This window comes from Myotis myotis, unplaced genomic scaffold (genome assembly GCF_014108235.1).
Source record: "Myotis myotis isolate mMyoMyo1 unplaced genomic scaffold, mMyoMyo1.p scaffold_m19_p_10, whole genome shotgun sequence".
Taxonomy (NCBI): Eukaryota; Metazoa; Chordata; class Mammalia; order Chiroptera; family Vespertilionidae; genus Myotis; species Myotis myotis.
Genome location: NW_023416314.1, coordinates 45207053 through 45222824, shown reverse-complemented (window position 1 = coordinate 45222824; position 15772 = coordinate 45207053). Strand labels below are relative to the sequence as shown.

Sequence of the window (15772 nt, the reverse complement as noted above, 5' to 3'; positions counted from 1 at the left end):
CCTCCCACTGCCCCTCGTCCGCCTGAGTAGTCTGGGGTCTGTACCAGGAGTGCACTCCCGTCTCTGCTCGGGGTAACCAGGAGGGATGCCCCAGCACTGCTGGGACCCTCTCCTTTAATTCTCCCCATCCATGCGGCGCTGTTTTCCAGCATGTCTATCCTCAGGCTTGGCACTTGCATAAAACGTACTTTTACAATTCCTGTCTACGGGGCCAGCCCATCACCTCTCTTAGCAGGTCTGTTTCTTCCATTCTTAGGTCCCACGTCATGATGTGCAGGTGACATTTATGAGGTTCTAATTGCTGTTTTGCGTTGCAATCTCTGCTCATTTACTCCTGCTTTGCCAACCATCAAAGTTCTTTTTTATGGTTCATTTGTATGTGAAACTACTGGGCGCCTCCCATAATCAGAGTCTCTCCCACACCATCTTTCCTGTTAAACTTGTTCACAACTTGACTTTTTCTCCCTTTCCCTTCATGCTCAGTTTACTACTTTTTTGGCACTCTTCTACATCACGGGTAAAAATATCACACTATGGTCTATGGGGCGATTTGGAAATATCTGTCAAAATTTCAAGTGCATGGACCCTTGGACCCAGTTCCACTTCTATATCCTCATACATGTATGAGCATTTTTATAATAAAGAATACTTAGCAACAACTTAAATGTCCATCAAAAGAGAACTGGGTGAATAAATTAGGTTCCTGGCCAGTGTGGCTCAGTTGATTGAGCATCAGGGTCCCGTGCACCAAGGGGTGGCCGGTTCGATTCCTGGTGAGGACACATGCCCAGGTTGTGGGTTTACCCTGGTCAGGGTGTGTACAGGAGGCATTTCTCTCTCTCTCTCTCCCATTCCCTTCTTCTCTCTCTAAAATCAATTTTAAAAAATATTTAAATAAATTAGGGCATAAGCAGATAGTAGAATAATATGCAGACATAAATATAAATGAGGAAGTTTTTTAATGAAGGAAAAATGTATATGTGTGTATTTATTTATAGATACGTGCAGACAGCTCTCCAAATAAATGTGCTTGTCCATGCATAAAATAACTCTGGAAGGTTAAAAAACAAACGGATAGCATTGGTTCCTCCCGGCTGACTGGGGAGCAGATGGAAGGAGACTTTTTGCTATATACACCTTTTTGAACTTTTGCATTTTAAATTATTGGAGAATATTTTCTATGTTAATGAAAATAAGTAAATAAAACAAAATAGGATAAAAACAAGAATAAAACTCCCCTCACCAGGCTAGCTCTTTGAGAAAACACTATTTTCCCAGCCCTTACTGTATACTCCAAGTCCATTATTCTAGCTGTTCTTTTCAGAAAACAGAATCCCTCCCTTCCAGTGGCCTAACCATAGGGAGAGAGAGGGCATGATCCCACCAACTGGGCTGTAAAACAAGCATGTCAAACTTGCGGCCTGCAGGCCGCATGCCTCGTTTATTTGGCCTGTGTTAGCCTTTGAGTTGGACATGCTTGCTGTAAGACATCCCACCTTCTGCCAGGAAATCCTAACATTCTTTCTGGTTCTCCTCATGCTTGTGCACATCCCTGATCAACTGGGCTGACTTCACACCCCAGCACGGCTGGCTGGGTCCCTGCTCCCTCTCTACAGGCTGCCCTGGTATTCCTCACAAAGCCCTTTGGATCCCACCCAGGGGCCCAGCAGCAGGGGTGCCCGCACCCCATGCTCAGGGAAGCTAGCCTCCTTCTCAAGGAAGATCCCCCTGCAGGGCGTGGCTCTGACCTGGTGAACCACCAGGGCTTCCTTTGCCTCCCGATCTCTTCCTTTCACGTTCCATCCTCTTAATCCTGATATGTAGTTTCCATGTCAGTCACCCTTCCTGCAGCCTGCCTTTCAGGAATAAATCTAACTGGTCCGATTCCCTGAAATGACCCAGAGCCATCAGGGAAAGGCTGGTAAGAAAAAAGTAAGTAAATACAGGAAAGCAAGTAATCGCCCCTATCTCAGTTAGGCCACTGACTCACTCCTGAGCAAAGCTGCACGTCAGAACTCTCTCCATTTGACCAGAAACCTGCCTCTCACAGTCCTCAGACCACCATCCGGAATCGCTTCCACAACTACAGGCAGCAGGATACTGGCTCAGAGTGAGATCAGAACAGACAGAAAGAACAGTCTGCAATTTTCTTGTTAATAACACCCCACCTTTTTTTTTTCCTTTTTTCGTGGAAACATAAAATGGAATTTGAGGATAAAGCCTGAGCTACATGGAGGAAGTTTATTACAATCTGGCTACCTCAAAAAAAAAAAAAAAAAAGAATCCCTGCCTTTTCCAAACCACAAGCAATCAGGCCTTAGGCTAAACACTGGAAAAAACAGCAGTGTGCCGAATGGAAAGCAGCATTCCGTTTACTACAACCTCTGGTAACCTTAGCTAGCTAGATGCCTCGTTCAAAATAAACAGCCCCGTGCCCAAGACAGCAGTGCAGCTCTCCTGCCCTGGGTAAGTCTCTGGCAGTTACAGACTGTGGAGGTCCTGGGCATAGCAGCAAAGGTGATGTTGAATCACAAGAATAAAAAAACGTGTTTCGGTCATGGGGCTGTCCACTGATCAGCACAGGTTTGAACAGCCTGAACATTCCTCCAGGTGGAAACCTAGTGTTGGCACTAGCGACTGGGAAGGGCTGCTATCTGATAGGACTGCGGCCAGCAGCTCGGGGTCTATGTTGCTTCAGAAATGAAGAGCCGAATGGAAAACAAAAACCAAAAACTCAGATTAAAAAACAATCCTTCCAAAAAGAAAGAAATAAAGCAAATCGTAAAAGGGCTGCGTAAGCTGTACTTGGCCCAGAAGTGTGAGTTCTCCTTCCTTCCGGTCTCCCTAGGAGGGAGCTGAGCTGCCCGGCTTGGTACTAACTCTTTGTGCTCAGGTGTGCCCACACCCGTATGTGGCTGCATGCTCCCTGCAGTGGCTGGTTCAGGACCAGGCATGTGACCCAAATTGACCTAATAAGGCACAATCCTGGGGCTTCTGCTGGAAGCTTAGAGTCTGGCAGGCTCCTAGGATCCAGTTGTGGATGGCCATCTCTGCCACCACATGGGGACAGCCTTTCTGAGAATAAGGCTAAAATAGAACCAAGTGATACACAAAGGCTGGGTTCTGATGACCTTGCGAGGTCATCTGGATCTAGTGCTGTTGGCTTTTTAAACCCTGGACTCTTCAAGTTTTGTGACTTAATAATCCTTCCGCCTTAAAAAAATAAAATGTATGTGGTTTCAAGTTGAGTCTCTGCCACCTGGAGCCTTCTCACAGAATCTATTGAATTCTTCCCCCAGAGCTCTAATGTATGTTCACATGTAACCACACATCTTGGAACATTGGTAAAATTAACTCTGAACCCGGAGAAAATTTAATTGAACAGCCTGAACATTCTGTTTTTCTGTGAATATTTAAGAAGCAGAGTCTATTCAACTAACATTTTACACAGATGAACTTTCAGTCTGTGTGACCTTTGTCATATATAATAATGTATGTAAGTCTACATTTCCATTTCTAGCATGCTTAACAACACGATCAGTAAATGATGGATAAAACCTGACTGGTTAGCATTTCTTGCAGTGCTGGTTCAATGGGAAGAAAACAAACAAACAAAGGGGACATCTGTAATACTTTCAACAATAAAGATTTTTTTAAAAATCTGGCTGTTACTATGTGTACAGCACTATGCTAAGGACTCTACATATATTATCTCACTTCTTACTCAGAACAGCCCAGGAAATAGGAAGTATGTATTACTATCTCCTTTTTACAGAAGAAATAGAGGCTTGGGTGGTCAAATTACTTGCCTAAGATCACAAAGCTACTGAGTGGCTAAGCTTGGATTACAGCCAGGAGATGTGATTCAGGAGCCTGCACTCTTGATCACTAGGAGATAATGTCCTCAGCTTAAGGGAGAGACCTTCTTTTGGCAACCATACATCTTACTAATGAGCATGTTCTCAAAAGCAATGCAAGGAATATGCCCCACATGTTAGGCGTCTCTCAGTTACCCGCGTTCACCCAGTAAACACAGAAATGCGACAGGTGTCAGTGCACAATAACGTTGCCATCTTTAGATTTTGGAGTTGCCTCCATGGAGGGGATGAAGATAAACCAACTACCTACAAAATGGCAGATACTAGAATAGGGACTCAACTTTTGTGATTTTATGTGGACTTCACACAGTTATCTATTTTATAGAGAAAGAAGCCGAAGTTCAGAGAGATTAAGCAGCTAACTTGTTGATGTTCCTAAGGCTATTAAGCAGTTAGGCCAGTAATGGGGCCGAGGTGTTTCTAAACCTAGAGCCTTTCTCCCTTTCACATCTCACGCCGCCAGGGGAGAACACAGGGACTTGTAGGTAGAGGCACACAGGAGATGGTTATCTAGGGTTAAAACAGGCTGTCTCTCTCAAAGTAGCTCCAACTCTAAAATTCTCTAAATGTTTATCCAAATAAGGAGTCTAGCATGTTCTACCAAGGCATATGGAGCCTGGAAAAACAAAAAAAACAACAACAGGAAAACATTCTCTAAGAGAGGCCTGTGCAAGGGCCCACCCATAGGCCCCAGCAGGAAGAAAGAAGCACATAATCTAAGGGTGCCACCTGGGTTAGTGAAGTGACATCAGACTCCTTGGATATAGTGACTGTGGCCTGTGAGGCAGCTGACTCCATCCCAGCCACATACCATTACCCTGGCGTTCACTGAAGACATCCTGTGTCCCTCATCTTGCCTGATCCTCCCCCAACTACTGCCTCCTTTTCCATCCTTGTCAGCAGCCGGAGGGAGGACAAAGCCTTAGAGCCAAAACTGGGTGGTTTGGGCATTGCTGAAATGTGCAGCCACAGCAAAACCTGATAACTTGGTATTAACAGATAGATCATTGTGTCTCTACTGCATAGATGTTTCTGGCTCCCAGCGCTGCCAGGCTCGGGAATGATGAGATGGTCTGAGTCCACATGGGGACAGCTTCCCCTGCTCTGAGCTTAGGACAGTACGGGTCCCCCTGGAAGTGGGTGTGTTACACTCACCTCTGCTTTTCTCTGTTTCTCCTCCTGCTCTCTCTGCTCCTTCTCCATGCCAACCAGCTTGAGTTTCAGGTCAGACACTTCAGTCATCAGATCGAGCTTCTGAGTCTCAAGAGATGTGCGACTTAGCAGCTCCTACAAGAAAAGACAGGTCTCAAAATCCTCCACGGCAACAAGGACAACTCCACTCCATAAGCACATAAGGAAGGCCACCTCTCACTGTGTGCTGGACAACACAGGGCCGAGACCGCTGCCTATAAGCCACAGCCTAGTAGGGACGGGCTGAGATGATGACCAGTCATTTGGGGATGGCACAGCCCTGCCACTACCCACTCTGCTATGACAGACATGTGAGCTACTTAAAAAAAAACTGCCCATAGAAAACATTATTCATTACTTCCAAGGAGAAAAAAAATGAATGCACACTCTTAAAGTACTAAATTTCTCATCTCTACTTTAAGGCAAAGCAGCAGGCCCTTTTCCACTAAAACAAACAAAAAACACGCTTATGGCAATATTTTTTTTCAAAACTAAAATATCCCTGAAACCCCCTGAGCTCAATCACTCTTCAGCACAGTCTTTAACACATCAACACATCTCATTGTAAGACCTCACAGCAAAGACCCTAGAACAGTGGTTCTCAACCTTGGCTGCACATTAGAATCACCTGGGAATCTTTTTAAAATCCTGATTTCTGGGCCTCATCCTCCGGGAATTCTGTTTCTTTGTTACTAATGTTGTGGCCCCACCCCATAACAAAGAAACAGAATTTCTGGAGGATGAGGCCCAGAAATCAGGATTTTAAAAAGATTCCCAGGTGATTCTAATGTGCAGCCAAGGTTGAGAACCACTGCCCTAGAAGGAGCTAGTGCATAAAGGAGATGTTCAATGAGCATTTACTGGCTGATTTGATTAGAATCTGATTACGTGAGAGGAACTTCCCTGGGCTGCACCAAAATTACAATTTGCCACCATGGGACGTAAGTAAGAAGACTTCTTTCCTCATTGTAAGGACTCCGCAGGGGAGTTCTGCCATCTGTAGAACAGTAGTAGACAACTTGACATTAGTACATACACCTAAAAGCATAAATAAGGCAAAAAACAAAGGTCACGGGCAAAACACCTGCTCAGCATTACTAGGAATTATGAAGAACCTCAAAAAACAGGAGCATTTCCCAAAGTCCAGGGGCATTTTTCTCTATTGGAAAAAAAACAACAGTGTTCTATGTGGCCCAAAATCCAAGCATATGGCAGACATTGAATACACAGGTCCTAGAAGGAGAGCATACTATGGCAAGTAGGAGAGCAGCAGGCGAAATGAGCAGACGGTAAAGACACACTACACCCCATGGTCGGAGCGTTCTGTAACACTTTGCACAGCCCAACCCTAGGAAGAGAATGGTGATCCCAACACCATTTTGACCCAACAGCTGTGATTTCACATATTCTGAACTGTCCTTGGATCGTAAAGCAAACCACAGAGGACAAATTTGAACTTGAATACATGATTCCCTAGGCTAAAAGGCCCTCAGGACTGCAGAAAGCCAGGCTACAAACTGTCTGTCTGCTAATCTGAGGGGGTGAGTATTTAGAAGTCAAATCAGCAAAATAAGCTCACTGAGCACTGGGCCAAGAAGGCGGCTCTTCCTGGGTCAGCCAGACTAAAAGCTGGCCCCCAGAGACGAGGCAACAGCACAGCCCTGCCAGAATGACGGGCCACTTGGTCGTATGGGAACAGCCTGATAAGTGTGTCCAATGTAACTGGGGGGTGGGCCTGGGGCCTGGATTCACTGAGTGTCTCCTCTGTGCCAAACACTTTTGGGCAGTTTACATACATCCTCTCCATAAACCCTCCCTGGGATTTGGCAGTAAATATTATCCCAAGTTTACAGATGGAGGAAATGGGTCCAGAGATTGACCTATCTTCTTGGCCAAGGACACATGCCAATCAACAGCAGAGTTAATTTTCAAACCAAGGTCTGCTGACTCCAAGTTTATTTCTGTCTAATGTACCACATTGTTTCCCAAACAAAGGAAGAAGTTCAAAAATTTTAAGGGAAATAAAAAATACATGCTGGGAAAAAAAGGCAACCATCAAATATTTACTGAGCCCAGGAAATACCACTCAAAATGACAAGATGTTGTTGAGTACGTACTACTCACTAGCGCCTGGTGTTAAGGCCCTAAAGAGTTCTTCTCTGGGTGAAGATGATGGCATTTTCTGGGACAAGTAACTTAGATGTAATCCTCCCCCACACCTCCACTCACCCCAACCTCCTTCTCCTACGTCCCCACTCCCTCTCTTCTTCCAGCTCCTCATAATTCTCTCTGCCTCCAGCACCTCATAATTCTAGGTTTAGCTCTCTATTCTTTCATCAACCTGCTTATTCAAAAAATTATTCCAGGCAGTTTGCACAAATAGATAATTCAAGTTAAAAAATAAATCGTAAAAACTAAAGAAGGTAGGAAAAGAAATTGAAGCCAGAGTTATCGTTAGTATTAGAGTCATACGTTAAAGTTCTATACACAGCTAGCAATGGACTAGAATGTGTAAATGAGCTTCCCAGACACCAATGCCAAGGTTAGAAGGAGAAATTCTACAAATCAAGCTCCATGAGATGATAATAATGTTGCTTTGGAGTGCTGAGAGCAGAAAATATTCTTCCATTAGACTTTAATCATTTATTCAACAAATACATTTTTAAATATCTACCAGATACCAAGGTCCTAGGATATGAGAGTTAAAAACAACCTGCTGAGTGCTTGAATATCCTAAGATGACATTTAAACAGTTTGTCTACTAACCAGCATTCAAACTACTGCCTTGGTGGGATTAAAAAAACACACCGCAGAATGTATCTCTCTTGAAAGCTAAGATTCCAATCTATTTCCATCATTGTCAAAATCCCTCTAGCTAGTTTACTGCCAGACTGTAATTGGTCACACCAGTGTTCCAGCTGACGAGGATAGTATTCTAATTGGTCTCACTAAAGTTCCAATAGCATTCCAATTGGTCATGCCAGTGCTCCCAATTGGTCATGCTAACATTCCAAGTGGACATTCCAGTTGGACACACAAAAGTTTTCATTAGAAACCTGGGGGTGCTTAATTTCATATGCTCTATTAATAACAAAACTTTCATTTACTTTCTCCCAGCTTATGTCTGTTAGCGTGGCCTCTACCTTTCATTATCATCACCCATCATCTTTGTCATTAATAAATACTGTCCAACCTGGCCAGTGTTGCTAAATGGTTGAGCATCAACCCATGAATGAGGAGGTCATGGTTGGATTCCTGGTCAGGGTAGATGCCTGGGTTGCAGGCTCGAAACCCAGTGTGGGGCATGCAGGAGGCAGCCAATCAATGATTCTCTCTCATCATTGATGTTTCTATCTTTCTCTCTCCCTCTCCCTTCCTCTCTGAAATCAATAAAAACATATTTTAAATAAATAAATAAATGCAAACATAAATACATACATACATACTATCCCTTGCTCTGAACTCAAAATCAGCCTTCAACAGGCTTACCCCTGTCCAGCTCCACTTCTCCATCTCCAGGCCACACATGGCCTTCAGCCACTAGTATGTACTGTAACATCTGTCATATGTGTCTTAATAGGATTTAATCACCCTACAGTCTTAACTGCTCCTTTATGAGCTGATCCTGACTTTAATCCCATATGACACATCCTCCCTAGTCTATCAGGTGAAGACCATTCCGCTCCAACAGCCCAAGGTACAGAACCCCTTTCTCCCTGGAAGTTTGAGACTACTTCCAGACCACTGTTTGTCCCTATCGATGGTCTAGGTCTGCCCTTCTTTTCTAAGGCAGCACATTCAGTAATATCACATTCTCCCCAAGTACCTAGAACCCAATATAGTCATCCGGTCACACTATCTTTTGATCAATAGTTTCTCTACCACTCTGGGCACATTCCATCTCCTCAGGAGCTTCAACATCCTTGTTTGTCTTCCTTTCAGTACCCACTCTGGCTCAACATTTCTTGGCTTCAGCACCAACAGGCTTTGCTTCCACTTTGCTTCAGTTTCTCAGCAGTATGGCCACAGCCTGGCCCTCATCTTTGTCCAGAATGTGCTTGCTCTGCTTTTAAAATCTTCAACTCAGAAATTCTTCTGGCCACAATCCTCTAACCTTTCAACTCTCCCATTTACTCCAATAATCTTAATTTCTTCCTTGGTGGCTGCTAGTTACTTAATAACCCTCTATTTTCCTAGATTACCAACTTCCTTTAGGCAACATTTGTCTTCTTATCCTCTCTACACCTTTGAGGTTAATCATTGCAATTGTATAATATCAGCAGCAGAACACCCCTCATCTAGCTCATCCCTGAAGCCCCTTGACCTGAGGGGCATTTGCATTACCAGAGCCCAGCCTGTGCTAAGCCCTCTGTCCATGTTTCCACTCCCCATGGCCTGAGGATCGCTGGTAAAAGGCATTTAATGATGCCAATTGGTTTCCATACAATTTATGCTAGTTAATTACAGCTGCTGCTATTTAATTACAGCTGATCTTCCAATACTGCCTGGCAAAACTTCTATTCATCTCTGGCTGGTTCCTTTCAGAGAACATTCCAAATCTTTTCCATTCTCCTCAATCCCTAAACCCCACCCTGTCCCCCTCCTCTCCTCAAATAACCTCTCCTCATAGTTACTGGAAATATCTTTTTTTAATTATCTGATCACTCATTGAACTTACATCTTTTCTATTTCGAAGTTTCCCAGAATTGTCTCTCATTCATACATCTTACATCCAGGTCTTAGAGAAAGCCAGCCCATACCTCCTTACCAAGGTCAGTCTGAGAGAACTGCACAGAGCCAACTCCTCAGCCAGGCTCTTCCACCTTTAGGAACTGTCCCCTAGCCCAGGAAGTTTCCAGGTTGCACATAAAAAGCACATGTTAAAAAACACAGTGATTGCAGAGTTGGCTCCTGAACTGCCCCATCGGACCCACCTTCCTGTTGCTGACCACTTCTCAGTCTCCACACCCTTCACGCCATCCTCACGCAGCTTGATGAGACTTCAGATTCTGCCCCTGGCCAACCAGTGGCATTTGCCTTTGTTCTCTGAGTTCTGGTCCTGTTCCTCCCTCCAGCTGGTAACTCGGAATGACGCCCGCTCACATGGTCCTTCACCTCTGTGCTGCCTTCCAGGAAGTTCCCAGCAAGTCCGAGCTACTCTAGGGTAGGACCATTAATCATCCACTCTGACAGGCATTTAATCTCTCCCTCACCATCAGCCTCTATTTCTCAGGCTAGAAACATGATCAGGTTTCTGACATTTGAAAGAACCTTCCCTCCTGACCTGGCCTTCCCCTCGAGCAACCACCACCGACTCCTGTGAGCGCTCACCAGGCCAGTGCCTGCTCTGTGTGGTGCATGTGTGAATGCCGTCTCTGTCTGTCTCCTCCCTCCCCAAGCTCTAGAAAGAAATCTGCCCTGCTGCCTCTTCTTCCTCACCTGCCTGTCACTTCTCAATAGGATGCCTGCATGCCTGCCAGCCGCTCCTGCCTCCACCAGGTAGGACACAGAAACAGTTCTGCTTCTGGGGACAGTTGTCCAAACTTTCAGATGTAACTTACACATCTCAGCTCCCCACCGACTCTCCCTTCCTCCACTCATCAGTGCAAGCTACTCCTTTCTACTTCCTTCCTTTCGGGTTTTCTGACCTTTCTTTTTTCTTCTCCGTCTCCTTTGATGGTTTCTTTTATTATCTCCCCCTTAAGAAAAAGTCTTGGGTGCCTTAGCTCTCAAGCCCAAGACTGGGATTATCTATCTCTGGATCCAGCCTGCTTGTCTGGAGAACCAAGGCATGGCCTCTGCTCACACCTGCAGGGCAAGGCCCTGCAGGAATATCTTGGGGTCATGCAGCCACAGTAATGTGTAGGGAGGGGAGAGGAGGGGAAGGGAAAGGAGGAGAGGGGAGGGGAGGGAAGGCTGGAGACTAGGGGGCAGGCTTCATATGCAGCCCTGGCTTCTGCTCTCCCAATTGTTTCAACCTGTGTCAATTAGCAAGAAAAGGGATTGGGAGGCGGGTGTGTAGTTTTTCTTACTTTGAAGGACCATAAAACTGGGTAATGAAACTTTAAGAAAAACCAGTGAGCAAAACGATCACTCCCCCCGCTTCTCATTTCACCCCTACCAGTAATTTCTTCCAGAAGGTCAAATCCATCTCCTTTCTTGGAGATGAAAAAAAGCTGACATCTCAGAGCAAATCGTCACTTCCTGTTTCCAAAAGCTGTTTCTGACTAGAGCTGATAAAAAGAATTTGCCTTTCAACTGGTTCTCTCCTTCAAGGGCTACATCTTGAAACAATTACCTCCACCTTTAAGTGTGGAACACGACCCGGGAGTTACTGACCAGCGACGGCGGACTGGGCCAGACAGGCAATCCGAAACCGGAAGGCCAGGACGGCGTGGAAAGACATGAAAGGGAAAATGTGTCCTTTGCCCTTTGGAATAAGAGGCCCAGGCCCTGCCGGGAGCCGCGTGCATGATCAGCACTGTGCAGAGAGGTGCTTGTCGTTGACCCGAGTTGGATCCTGATCAGTCCCCGCCGATGAAATCCTCTCTCACAACCTGCGCTCCCCGATCTGTCACAAGGGGCAAAGCACCTACTTGACACTGTGGTCTGGAGAGCCAACGGCAAATGAAAAACTAGAGGAACACAGTTACTTCTGCCTCATAATCTCCTGGGGGATTTTCAGGAATAACTGTCAAAACCCTGTCTTCTTCACTCATGACTCCAGTGTCTCGCCTCCCCAGACAGACCTGTGCCGCCCAGGACCATGTCCATGGCTCTGTTCAATGTTCTCTTTGAGACAGAAATACCCCTTAAAGGTGGTTTTGGGAAATTGGCCAGCAGGACCTGTGGAGACTTTGCTGGGCCCACACGTCTGGGCACACTGCTCCCTCAGTCGCCTCAGGGCAGGAGCCGGGCCTGTGTCTCAGGCCCCGTGTCCCCTGCTCAGTATCTGGACGCACAGACCAATGTGCTCAGTTTTAACAAAACTGGAGTAACCGCACTATGGCTGTAAGAGGCGGGCAACACAGAGTCCATATTGTCACCCCATTCTCTGTAAATAAGAACACAGGTTCATTGGCTTTTCCAGGTTAACAACAAGTGGTGAACCTACAGAAAGTCATGCCCACTGACTCCCAGCCCCTAAATCTGTCACTCTCTGTACCTCTCCTAAAAAGCAGCCAAAACAATAAGGCTGCCTAGTGCCTGGGACTCTAGGTCAGGCAGGAGGACTGAGACCAAGCCTGGTGGCCTTCAAGGTTTCCCCAAAGCTGGACTATGTCCTCACAAGGAGGTTAGTATCCTTTCTTCTCCTTCACTTGGCTTCCCTACTCTCTCTTCCTTTTGTCACTGAATATCGTTTCTGCTCTGGACATCGATGACATCATAGATGGCCAGTCTCTGCAAAGTGCTGCGTTTTGCTGCCGGCTCATCAATACCTCTTACCCAGTGAAGAGCATCAGCTTCCTTCCTGAGATCATCCCCTCTGGAGAGAGGTCCATGGGGGAGGCAGAGGAGCTTGCTGTGCAGGAACCTTCTGGACTCCAGGGAACCACGGAGGCTGCTTCAGAGAAAGCCGCCAGGGACCTCAACTACATCAACAGACCATGGGGAATGCTCCCTGTGACACAGAGATTTTGTTGCCAGTGAAGCTGGTCACAAGGAGGGGGGCACTGGCCCACGCCTGTGTTCCCAGGGTGCTATTTTGGGCCGTGGGCTGGCATAGCCCCGTGTGCAGCACTCAGAGGTGCAGCTGGACAATGCTTTGACCTATTTAAGGAACAGAGGGCAAGGGTCAGCCCCGTGAGTTCTGTACCTAGACCATCCCAGACCTGTGAAAACTGATCCAGGCTGTGGCCCCTTGAAGACCCAGTAGTACATTTCCTGGGAAATGTCTCTTCCTAACGGGGAAGGTTCCCCAGAAAATCCAGATATGCTCAAGTGAGTTTGAGCCTATATCTGATTAGGTGCTTCCTAGTCAGTCCCAAGAGATGCTGCAGCTGCCTCATTCCCAGTCTGCATCAGGTTGCAGACAAGTAATAATTAGCTTTAACTTGTGTCCATAATCTATGTGTTGCCCATGTGGACCGGCCCCTATGCTGATTCGGTTTGGTCCCGGTTTGCCCATCTAACCCCAAGGTCTTCATGTTCTCTCTTTCTGATTTCTGGAGACTGGATGGATTAATACAGAAAAGAAAACAGATGGGAATGGAGAGATCAGTGCTTAGCAGGGATTGGGCCAGGCCAGGCTGAGGGGGGCTTGGCTCATGAGTTGAGTGGGGAACACCCTTTCTTCCTTCCCCTTGGGCTCCAGGAGGGAGGCTGTTTTTGGTCAGGAGAACAGCTGTGGGGAGAGAGAGCTCAGTGGGGATCTGGAGCCCCTGTAAGCACAGGGCCTGGCCTATGCTGGTTGGGTTTGGGTTTCCTTGAGTCCCCCGAGTGCTATTCCAGCCAGTGGAGAGGACAAAGTCTAGAGCGGAGGTTGCAGATTAGAGGTCTGTGGGCCAGGCTTAGCCACATGAATCATGTGGTTCAAACAGTATTTTTTTTTCCCATTTAAATTAGTCATTTTTAAACAGAAACTTATCTTGAAATCTGGATGTCCAGCCGCTTGTGAGAAATGGGACTATCTATTAACACTGGGCCCACATGGGCAGTCAGCTAGAGCTGAGTAGCAGCTGCCTCCTTTAGCAGGACACACTCAGTGTGCCGGAACAGCATGCCCCAGGGGAGCAGCGTCAACGGCAGACAGAAGGCCCCAGACTATGACCAGGAAAGAAACTGTTCAGAACCCTGCAGGCCTTGGAGCAGGAGGCCAGGCTGGCTCAGGGCAGGGATGGTTTCTGAGTACTGGAAGAAATGGGCAATTGTTTGCCTCCATTCTCTGCCTCAGGGCCATGAGTCATTCTTGCTCCTATCACCAGAAGCCAAGCGCCCTGCAGCCCAGGATAACACAGTAAATGAGGCAAGTCTCTCCTGCCCCCAGCTCAGACGACACATGTGTGTACTCCAAGCCACCAATGGCATCGCATCAGCCCCGTGCTGCAAGAATGAAGTGTCTTTTCAGTCAGCACCCAGCAGATTTCGGGAAAGCATGAACACTCCGTTTGGGATTTGGAGCTGGGAACTCAAAGATCTCAAGCTCAGGCACCGCCATGTCCCACAAACACAGGAGTGAGAGCTGAGGTGCACATGTGTCCTATGACATGAACCCAAAATTTGCCAAGGAAGGAGTATTCCACACTCCTTTCATTTTACTCCTGAAAGACTGAAAGAATGCAATGAAAGCTATGAGGGGAAGTTATGGCTAAATTCAGGAAGATCTTTAAATCCTAGAGGTGGCTAATAAGAACTATACTCCAAAAGATACCAAGCCGAAGCGTCCACCTCATTGGTACATGCAAAGCACATGCCTGTCACCAAACCCACAGCACACAAGAAAGATTCAGAATACACTGGACATACAGGGGATGGAGCTTAAGACTTTTTCAAAAGTCTAAAATGCAGTCTATAGATGGACAAGACAGACTCCCTGAGGTGGTGCTGGGAACCAGCCTGACTGCTTGGATGGAGACTCAGAGTAGGAAGCAGAAGCACTGCCACGGAGAGGGGTGTAGGGAAGTCCTGGAAGAGCAGCTGGGGCAGCTGCAGAGAACTCAGGGACCTCACACTGCAGCCATGACCTCCGATGCCTGGTTACCTGCCAGGCCCTGCCTTCCTGAAACACCCACCTCCCGACAATTTTATGACAGGTTCCCTTCCACCTCCAAATTTTCTTTTTTCTGTTCTTTTTTTTACTGTCTTTTTTGTTTGTTTGTTTGTTGTTGCTTTTTAAATAATATTCCATAGTCTTCCTGCCTCAGCCCCACACCCAACCACACCTTGTGCAGCCTTGAAAATACAATCTAGTGGGTTGTTCTACGTACTCTGTGAAAATGCTTTTCTGCCATTTGAGATTTTTCTTTTCTTTTTTTTTTAAAATATATTTTATTGATTTTCTACAGAGAGGAAGGGCTAGGGATAGAGAGTTAGAAACATCGATGAGAGAGAAACATCAATCAGCTGCCTCCTGCACACTCCCTACTGGGTATGTGCCCGCAACCAAGGTACATGCCCTTGACCGGAATCGAACCTGGGACCCTTGAGTCCGCAGGCCGATGCTCTATCCACTGAGCCAAACCGATTAGGGCATGAGATTTTTCTATCAGTCTATTTTCTTTTCTGGGTTTTTATTTTTATTTTTTAAAATATATTTTTACTGATTTCAGAGAGGAAGGGAGAGGGTTAGAGAGACAGAACATCAATGAGGAGAGAGACTCATTGATCAGCTGCTTCCTGCACGCCCCACACGGGGCTGAGCCTGCAACCTGGGCATATGCTATGTCTGGGAATTGAACCATGACCTCCTGGTTTATAGGTCAACGCTCAACCACTGAACCACACCAACCAGGCTTTCCTGGGTTTTTAAAGGAAAAAGTCAAAACTTTTAAAAATAAATAGAAAAAATAAGAAGACTCAACTTCTGTTGCTCCTCAGATTTTCCGGGAGTAGGATGAGCAAGAGAAATGGCACACAATTGAAACAGAAAATCAAATGGAGCCAAGAATCTGGTAACTTATTCATCAGCAAAGAAAAAATAACAAATTAGTAACAGCCTGTGAGCTGCTGGAACTCATTTTTTTTATAAAGCCATTTGACTTTTT

At 46.2% G+C, this 15772-nt stretch overlaps 1 protein-coding gene across 6 annotated transcripts in view; it reads right to left on the bottom strand.

Moving 5' to 3' along the window:
• PPFIBP2 (PPFIA binding protein 2) overlaps positions 1-15772 on the bottom strand; it is a 131911-nt gene that overhangs the window by 35527 nt on the left and 80612 nt on the right. For all 6 annotated transcript variants that reach the window (XM_036325268.1, XM_036325267.1, XM_036325272.1 and 3 more), the window contains one exon: positions 5034-5165. In XM_036325268.1, coding sequence (XP_036181161.1) covers positions 5034-5165 — 132 coding nt within the window. The remainder of the gene's footprint in view (positions 1-5033; positions 5166-15772) is intronic.